Source organism: Balaenoptera musculus, chromosome 9 (genome assembly GCF_009873245.2).
Source record: "Balaenoptera musculus isolate JJ_BM4_2016_0621 chromosome 9, mBalMus1.pri.v3, whole genome shotgun sequence".
Taxonomy (NCBI): domain Eukaryota; kingdom Metazoa; phylum Chordata; class Mammalia; order Artiodactyla; family Balaenopteridae; genus Balaenoptera; species Balaenoptera musculus.
This window is the reverse complement of record NC_045793.1, coordinates 42,724,995-42,734,497: the sequence shown is the minus strand read 5'-3', so window position 1 is coordinate 42,734,497 and position 9,503 is coordinate 42,724,995. Positions and strand designations below refer to the sequence as shown.

Below are 9,503 nucleotides of genomic sequence, written 5' to 3'. Positions count from 1 at the left end.
TTTTAGCATTTTGTGTACGTCAATTTGTCCAATAATGTAACTTGTTCATCCATTCTCCTGTAAGTGGACATTTAAATTGTTTCACTAATATAAGCAATGCTGCTATGAACATTCTTGTGCGGGCTCATAACTACATATGTATATATTCCATAACATGCAGTTTAACAGGAAAGATAATACGTGTGCATGAACAATACAAACGAAGACAGCGATTAGTTTTTATGAAAGGTACAAAAGATCACGGGTTGTTCTGAGCAATACGAGGCTACTTTCACTAGAAAATATTTGGGGACGGCTCCAACGACCAAGCGACATTCACTGCTAATTAATAGTACGAGACCACACATTTTAACCCTTAATTACTCTTTAACTGATACCCAATAGTTTCACGTGTGTCCATTCAGTTTCTCAACTAGAGTGTGAGCGCCAGGAGGACCGAACCGGGCACCAACAGGCTGAGCCAATACGAGTGTGACCGTGGAGAATCCGCAGTGGAAGCTGCAGCAGCCGACCTGCTGGCTGTGCCAGGCCACCGGAAAGTGACAGCGCGAGGGCAATGTCGGGGCAACCAGGGCCTAATCTCACTTTTCACTCCTAAAGTCAAAGAAGCTGAGGAAACGGGGACGGAATGGAGACACAGACACCTGCCTCAAAGTGTCTCTCCACTTACACTCACAATGCCGCCAGGTCAGTAGCTAGGAGCGGAAGCGTGGACGCGGCCCCTGCCCAGAGCGTAGCCCCCCAGTCTGGCCTCTTCGCCTTACGCCAATTTCGTAAGGAGGCGCAGAGGGCAATCCGGAGGCTCCCCCAGCTCCAAAACCTGATGTGAAATTGCGCGGGGCTGCACCGACGGCGGCCATCTTTGATTCGGGCAAAACCACACCCTCGCACCCCACCGGCCACTCCCTCTCAGCGTCCCCAGGGTTTTCACCCAGAAACGTGAGGCGTTAACCTTAGAGGCAGTGCTCAAGAAACACGCACAGAGGCCTGACTATCCATGACCCCGGAGGTGCCAAATGCCGCCAATTTTAACATGGCAGCTAAACCCGAGCAGCAAAGGAGCGCTGACGCCAATGAAGTCATGCTCGAAAAACGAGCAAGTCGGCGGGGCAGCGATGAAGTAATCTCGCGAGATCGAAGCCAGCCTCCGCTTGGCCCGGAAGCCTCGACTGAGGGGGCAGAGGGGCTGAGGGGTGGAGGGGCGGAGGAGGGAGCAGGAATCGGGCGAGAGCCAGTGGAGGAGTCCGCCTGCAGTCGCCTGCGTAAGCGAAGCAGCGACGCCGGGCGGCTACGCCGCGGAATCGGCGTAGGCGGCTTTGGAGAATCCGCGGGCTGCGCTGCGCCCTGGCTGGTCGCGGAGGGGGGAGGGGATGTCGGTCAGTGCGAGATCCGCTGCTGCTGAGGAGAGGAGCGTCAACAGCAGCACCATGGGTGAGTCTCAGCTTTGGGCCGTCCCGACTCGGGTCGGCGGCTCGGGACGCGGAGGGGCTCTGCGGCCCCCTGACTTGGCGGGGGGAACGCCCTGAGGCGAGGCGGGGGGCTGCGGCGAAAGGAGGTGGGGTGGGGGCGACGGCGGGCCCGGGGCGCGGCGGCGGCGGCGGCGGGCCCGGGGGGAGGGGAGGCGGCGGCAGTGACAGTTTGAATTGAATATGAGGAGAGCCGAGGCGGCGGCATTTCCTGTGCTGCGGCGGGCGGGCCTGGGGAGCCGGGAGACGTGAGCCGCGAGACCTGAGCCGCGGCCTCCGCCGCCGCGGCCCGAGCAACCCGAGCGGGGTCGCCTTCGCCGGGCCAGCCGGCTTCACGGCCCTGCTTCCTTTCATCGGCGGCCGCAGAACCCGCGGCGGAGCTCCTCTCGTGGGGGAGTGGGCCTGGCGAGGAGGGTGGGGATGTGTATGCTCGCCCGGGTGAGGGTGCTGTGTGGGCCGGCCCCGGGAGGGTGGCGGCGGGGAGGGAGGAAGAAGGATGCACCAGGCTGAAGCTGCGGTGGAGGCGGCGGCTGCAGCGGCTCCAGCGACTGTGTCGCCTCCTGGCTCCCCCTTCCCGCCTCTGGGGCTTCCTTTCCCCAGGCGCGGCCCCGAAGGCTGGTGGATGGCGGGCAAGGCTTGAGCAAGGAGGATAAGGAGCCTGGTTTGGGCTTAATTTTTAAGAAAAAGGGAAAAGAGAACATTTAGGAAGGGCGCCCTCCCGAGGAGCGGAAGGGGTGGGAAGGGTCTCTGGAAAAGGGAGGGAGTTGGAGATACGGACTGGTGATGTTTAAGGAAATTAATTTTTGAAAATAGTTTTGTTTTCTCATTTATTCTCTTAAGAAGCTCTTTGATTTCCTTTCCTCCTCCACGTATTGGAAAAAGAACAAGGCCATTTCATTCACATTTTCCACTCCCAAGTTCCATTTCATACTGTGTGTATAGTAGGAAGTAAGCAATTGAGATTTTTCTAACACATTTCCATTTGCTAAGTTACATTTTGAGAATACACTTTTCAAATCTGGGTTTTTATAATGCAGGGAAAGAACTTGTAAGGTCAGGTGTTGGCTTAGATACCGAGATAATTTATTCTTGCGACTTATATTGTTATAGTTCAACTTTACGATTTCTTTTCGCATTGTTATTTTGATGAAATGGAAGGATATCTTCCTTGGTGCCCTTGATAATCTAAATGAGCAGATAATCTAGATTCAAAAGAATTTTACTCGTTTTACGTATTTATGTACATGCAGGTGATGAGCATGGTCAGCCCCCCACCCCCCAAGTTTATAAGCAAGTTGAGGAAGAAACTTTTTAGGCATTAAGTGTACAGGTACGGATGAACTTTATGAAATCCTGATAGACTAAAGGATAGTGCCTTAGCAGGATATAAACAATTAAGAAGCTAGTTAAATGCTGCTTGGATCCCTTATTCCTCCAATAGTAGGGGAAGGAGCACGGCGTTGGGGGGCGGTTAGGAAACAATCTTTCATCCCACCCAGCTGTTCAGTGGGTGGCGCTAGAGGAGATTGGGTTGACTGGAGCTATGAAATAAATGTGGAAGCTACATAGATGGTTTGTATGGTAGCATTGTGTCCTTCTGTGTTGGGACAACATGATGGAGCCAGGTCTTCTCAATACAGTTATTAAAAATATCACATGCGCTCTTAGGCTCACAATTGAAGTTCATAACTGAGAACTTTATTTTGTGTTTATGTCAAGTAGATTTTAATTTACAGAAAGAATATTATAATTGTGGAAATTAAGAAATGTTTGGTTTCTGGTTTTGATTTGGAGATAAGGTGTTCGATACATAACTACCTGAAAGGTAAATTATGTATCGAATACATATCAGTTACCTGTAGATTATGTTTCAGAAGTTTGTTATGAAATTGATTCTTTGGATTTGTGTATTTTCCCATAGAAATAATCTTAAATAAGTACATGACAGGACTTCTGAGCTGGTGTGAGACAAGGTAGGCCCCCTGGCAGACCTTAGAGCAATTGTCGAGAATGAAAAACGACCACACACACACACACACACACACACACACACACACGGAGGAGAAAGAGTTAGATTTCCAGTTCTCAGTAATGGGGAGTGGTCGGATGAGTAGACCAGTTGGAGTGAAGATAGTGGTAGAGCAAGTTGGTTTCAGACTTGTAAATTGATGGTATGCATATTCACTATAGCCTCTATTCTGGGATTTGCCAATAGAGTATTGTTATCTAATTAAATTACCAGCTGCGAACATTTTTCACATTTTGAACTAATAAGCTGTCTTCAGTTTTTGATTAGAGGTTGAACATTTTTATTTTAACTTTAACATTTATGCATTTTACTAAATTTTGAGACAAAACTAACTTTTGTATTTTTCTGTACAAAGTTGGGACTGTAAATGACACAAGGTTTATTGTACAATGAAACTGATGTAGAAAAAAATGTGTTTTTGAGGAGTAGAATTTTAAGGTAGCGTGATTATGGGTTAGGCTTGCCAGATGAGAGCATACTGTTAAATGTAGACTGTTGGTCTCTACAGCAGTGTCTTGCAAACTGCAGGCTGAGACCTATTAGTGGGTCTTGAAATCAATTTTGTGGATTTCTTCCAATAGTTTTTAAAAAGTAGGAAAGAAATTAAAAAATAGCAGTACATTGCACTCGGTAAAAATTTGGGGGGGGGATAAATTTTGTTTTATAAGTATTGTGTACTGAGCTGGGGATATAACATTTTTTTGAAATTAAGAATTGTGATCAAAAAGGTTTGTAAAAACACTTGGGGGATGTGCAGTATGGATGGGTCAGGTCAAACGTCTTTAAACTTTATGGTAGAGGTTGGAGGTCTTAGTGTGAGGAGGCAAAGCTAAAATGCTGTTAAGTCTATGTGGCATTTTCTTATTTTTGATTAATTTATTCTATACTTTATGTAGCTAGTGTGGTTAGAGAATCTGGAGCCTACTTCTCCGTGAGCGGAGGTCATCTCCCAAAGTCATATAGAAAACAGGGTTGATAGTATTATGTCATTAAATATGTCATTAAATATTATGTCTCTGCTCTTGACCTCGAGGAGAAAAAAAATTTTTTTGTCTTGTCCTTTTGCATCGTTGAACATCAAGAGAGCCAAATTTTGAGCAAGAGCCTGGGGAAAAGGGGCCAAGAAGGCAGCTTGGTTTGCGTTCAGTGTTGAAGGCCTTAGGTGAGACACACAAAAGGTCCTTGTGATTCATACCTTGTGCAGTCTAGCTCTGCAGAGGTAGGGATTACACATAGGGGTTTGAATTCAAAGTATTAATAATAACAGAAATATAGTGTAATGACTAAGAAAAAGTACTTTGGTGTCAGACAGACATGAGGTCAAATCCTGGTTTTGCCACTTACTAGATGTATCAGTCAGGATAGGTTAGGTTAATGCTTCTCAAACTGATGAAGGGCCTTTTTTCTTCTTTTTTTAAATTTCCAATTCACTGTTGACTGACACAATTGTAAAATAGAAATTACTGCAAAGTTTTTAGTAATGAAGATGGAATTAAAAAGGCAAAAATAAAAGCCCCAATTTTTAAAGATCCAATAGACATAAAATTATTCTGGTATAAAAATTTCCATTTCTATGCTCTCTATTTTTGTACTTCTCTGGTGTAAACCAGTAAACAATCAGACTGGCTCCCTGGTGCACAGACCACACTTTGAATAGCACTGGGTTAGACCATGCTGCAGTAACAAATAGCACTAAAAGCCTTAGTGGGAGTAGCTTAAAGATGAGGTCTTGCCTGTCATGCTAAAGTTTATGTACTTTATTTTAAGCAAATGTTTTTTAACTTCAGAAGTACTTGAAGACTGAGAAGGGTACATAAAGATCCCCTAAGGTTGGGGAGTAAAGCCTGATCCTGCTTACATTATTTTGAAGTTTATCTTAGGTATTCATGTGACATTTATTTTAGGTAATCATGTGACATTTGCATTTTATCTATATTTGTTTGACTTATATACAATATAAAGATGATCCCCACTCCTTCTTCCCCACCAATCTGGAAGTAAAAATTGACTTTCCTGAAGATGTAATATGTTAATTCTGTTGTTTTGTTTACCTCTGGGGCCACAACCAAGTACTTTTGGTAGCTTCATTTGAGGTGAGGCTCAGGTCACGGTTTCTCAAACTGGGCACTAGTGCAGTTTGGAGTTTTAGAATTCTTTGAGGGGCTGTCTTGTGCATTGTACAATGTTTATCGGCATCCCTGGATGCCAGTAGCACTGGATGCCAGTAACACTCCCCCTACCCAGTGGTGACACTGAAAAAAATGTCTGCAGACATTGCCAAATGTCACCTGGGGTGGCCGGATTGGGAACCATCACACTGGGTGATGGAGGACCATTGAAGGATTGTAGCAGATGGAGAAGAAAAGAAGTCTTTCTTAACCATCTAGTCTATAATTTTTCCTCCTAGAACTCCTACCACTTAAAACTTAGTATTTCTCAAACTTGGGAATCAGAATCACCTAGGTAGCTTGTGTGTTTGTGTAAATTTATCATTTAATTCATGAATTTTTGCAAAACATGATCGGTAATTACTGGATATACAACATTATAGTAGGTCAGTATTTTCCAGAATAAAACTGATGAACCTCATGCATGGGGGTCATCCAGGACCTCTTGTTAGAAATGCAGATTAACTGGTTCTCACCACAGACCCAGTGATTCATAGCCAATGAGAGGGGCCCAGGACTCTGCATTTCTAAATGCTTTCCAAATTATTAAGTAACTTTATTGAGGTATAGCTTTCATACAATAAAATGCACAGGTTTTTTTTTTTTCAATCATGTTTTCTTTAATCTTCAGATACTGTGATTATCTTCTGGCAGATTGATGACAGATAATTACATAAGGTCAGCAAACATGGTAAAATGCACAGATTTTAAGTGTTCAATGAATTTTGACAAATATATACACCTTGTAGCTTTTATTTCAAACAAGACACAGAACATTTACGTCACTCCAGAGTTCCTTGTGTCCCTATACAGTTATCCTCCTAATGCTCCAGGTATCTACTGATCTGATTTCTAGTATCTATAGATTAGTTTTTTTTTTTTAAACAGCTTTATTGAGATATAATCCATCTACAGTTGACTCAATTAGATTGGTTTTTCTGGGTAGCTTTTTAAAGTTTTCTCCCCCTAACTTCTTCATTGTGAAAGATTTGAAATGTGAAGAGTGATTTTTGTACATACAAACAACAACCATATATCCCTCCTGCCCCCACCCATGATAGCATCAGATACACATTCTTTCTCACCTTTTAATTTTTTCTGCTTAGTGTATCTTAGATTATTTCATATTGGTACATGAAGAGTATTCTTATTATATAGCTGCATAGGTCCATAATATGGATAGGCTATAATTTATTTAACATGCCCCCTTCTGATAGACATTTATTTCCAATACTTTGTTATTATAAACCTTGACATGATGAGTAACCTGGGACATTGATCATTTCACATGTGTTAGCATCTCAGAGCTTTTGAACTCTTTGATGCAAGACATTATCAGTTAAAGTGGTAGTATTGATGTTAAGTCATTACCAGCTGGGATTTCAAGACTCAAGTTCATTTATTTAACAAATATATATCTTGTGCCTGCTGTATGCTGGACACTGGGGAAGCTGAGTTAAATACTGTGACTTTAGAAACAGAAGTCATTGTAATTGAGAGCTTAGGTTCTGGACTTAGACCTGGATTCACATCTTTAAAGCTTAACTGAACCTTGGACAAATAACAGCTTTTCTCTTTCCTTCTCTGTAAAGTGGGGATCATAAAGTTATTGGAGAATTAAATGAGAAAATACGTGTCAAGTTCTTAGCCCGGCATATAACAAACACTCAAGATGTTAGCTTAAAAAAAGTTATCAAACTAAACGGCAGTTACTTTTCTGCCTCCATTGTAAGTTTCTTAAAGTCAAGGACTGTATTTTGTTCACTTCTGTATTCCCAACCTGACATTTCTTAGTAAATCATTTGTGGTATGATTTAAAGGTATGTAGAATGTACAGTGGAAGTACAGAGTGGGATACCTTTTCCAAACTAGAAAAAAGTGAATCTTCAAAGATGGGTAAGAATGATTAGGCAGAGGAAGAGGAAGGATACTTATTCTAGGCTGAGAAATCATGGTAGTGTAGGTTATGAGGCTAGAGAGATAAGTATAGATCTGGTGTGTTGTGCTGAGGATTTTAAAAAATCTTTATTGAAGGATTTTAAAAGAAGAGTGGTAACTATGAGCATTGTGATAATTCCAGTAGGGATAGATAAAGTACCAAGGTGGGGCTATCCAATGGAGGGTGGTTAACTTAGCAGCCCTAGGACTAAAAGCTAAAGGACAGAACTAGGGCAGTGGCAAAAGGTATGAAGTGTAGGAGATGGTTGTGAGGTTAAGTAGTACGTGAGGAGATGTAGGTAGTGAGTAATGAATCCATAGTATCTGAGCTTTCTGGCTTGAGTGAATGGGTGGTGAGTAGATATCATTTCTTGAAAGAGGTAATTTAAAACATGAAATCAAGAGGCCTGCAGGACAGGTAAGTGAACATGTCTGGTAGAGTCTCAATACTAGGAGAGACAGCTAGGATGGAAAATAAGCATTTTAAAGTTTTTGTAAATTTATTCATTTGTGCTTTGAATTTTTATGTTTAGTAATTGAATCTGCTGTATTGAACAAAAGCTGTACTCTAGTTTGGTCAGTAAATTTGTTGGTACTGTTTTTTTAAGACTTGGTATTTTTGGTTTGGTGAGTAGAGTTGAAGGAAATTGAAATAAAGTGATTTGTGTGAAATTTATGTGTTCACAGACAGACTGAGGTGACCAATTTCTTTCTTTTTTTTTAAATAAATAAACTTATTTATTTATTTTGGCTGTGTTGGGTCTTCGTTGCATGCGGGCTGTCTCTATAGTTGCGGCGAGCGGGGGCTACTCTTCGTGGCGTTGCGTGGGCTTCTCATTGCGGTGGCTTCTCTCGTTGCGGAGCACGGGCTCCAGGCGCGTGGGCTTCAGTTGTTGTGGCTCTCAGGCTCCAGAACGCAGGCTCAGTAGTTGTAGCACACGGGCTTAGTTGTTCTGCAGCATGTGGGATCTTCCCGGACCAGGGCTTGAACCCGTGTCCCCTGCATTGGCAGGCGGATTCTTAACCACTGTGCCACCAGGGAAGTCCCGCCAATTTCTTGAGTAGTACTAAAATGTTTAGTTGTTAAAAATTTTTTACTGGTACATTACAAAGCAGTAGCTGTTTCAAACTTTCTTGCTAATGTTTCTTTATATGAGTGGCGTTTTGTATCCTTATACAAATTGTCCATTCAGACTAACAGAGTTCTTTCTTTCTTGAGGAAGATTTTGGTATATATTGTCAATCAGTTTTAGAGAATACTAGAAATATTTTGAGTGAGATAATTATTTGTATAAGAGGAGGCAAATCTTCATAGCAATTTTATCTTGGTGCTTTCTGTTTATACTATTAAAATAACTAGGGTACCCCCTCATTTGTTACATGTAGCATTCTGGGGTCTGTACAAGGAAAATTTTTTCAGTAACTAGTATACCTTCAAGCATCAACATTTTAAACCATTTTTGATTTTAAAAAGTTTAATAGATATACTTAGTTCCTTTTACAACTAAACATATAAACCAGGTGGGAAAAAAAGCTATTAAATTATTTCAATCACTGAAGTTTGATTTGTGTTTTCTTAATTACATTTTTTTTTTATCATTGTAATTAGTGGTATATTTGTGGTTAGTGGTTCTTAACACTGATTAGGCATTGGAAACACTTCCAATGCTTAATACACTTGGAGGCTCATTAATTCACTAGGTGTGCGGTGGGGCTCAGAAATATGCATTTTAAGTATTTTAGGTAATTCTGATGAACAGCCAGGGTTGATAACCTCTGACGTGAATTATATATTATGAGGTAATATATGTAAAAGTACTCTGTAAACTGTTAAATTTTATACAAAAGCAAGGTATTATTCACTTAATATTTAATAATATTTTTTGGTGTATTCATCTATAG

At 42.0% G+C, this 9,503-nt stretch overlaps 1 protein-coding gene across 5 annotated transcripts in view; it reads left to right on the top strand.

The window, feature by feature from the left end:
• Window positions 1-427: 427 nt before the first annotated feature.
• SEPTIN7 (septin 7) overlaps window positions 428-9,503 on the top strand; it is a 113,192-nt gene continuing 104,116 nt past the window's right edge. For 2 of the 5 annotated variants that reach the window (XM_036863005.1, XM_036863003.1), the window contains exons 1-2: window positions 961-1,431; window positions 8,718-8,722. In XM_036863005.1, the coding sequence (XP_036718900.1) occupies window positions 1,371-1,431; window positions 8,718-8,722 (66 nt within the window). In that variant the 5' untranslated portion in view covers window positions 961-1,370. Of the gene's footprint in view, window positions 688-960; window positions 1,432-2,965; window positions 2,968-8,717; window positions 8,723-9,503 lie in introns of those variants that run through there. The other 3 variants (XM_036863006.1, XM_036863004.1, XM_036863009.1) reach the window with 2 other exon arrangements.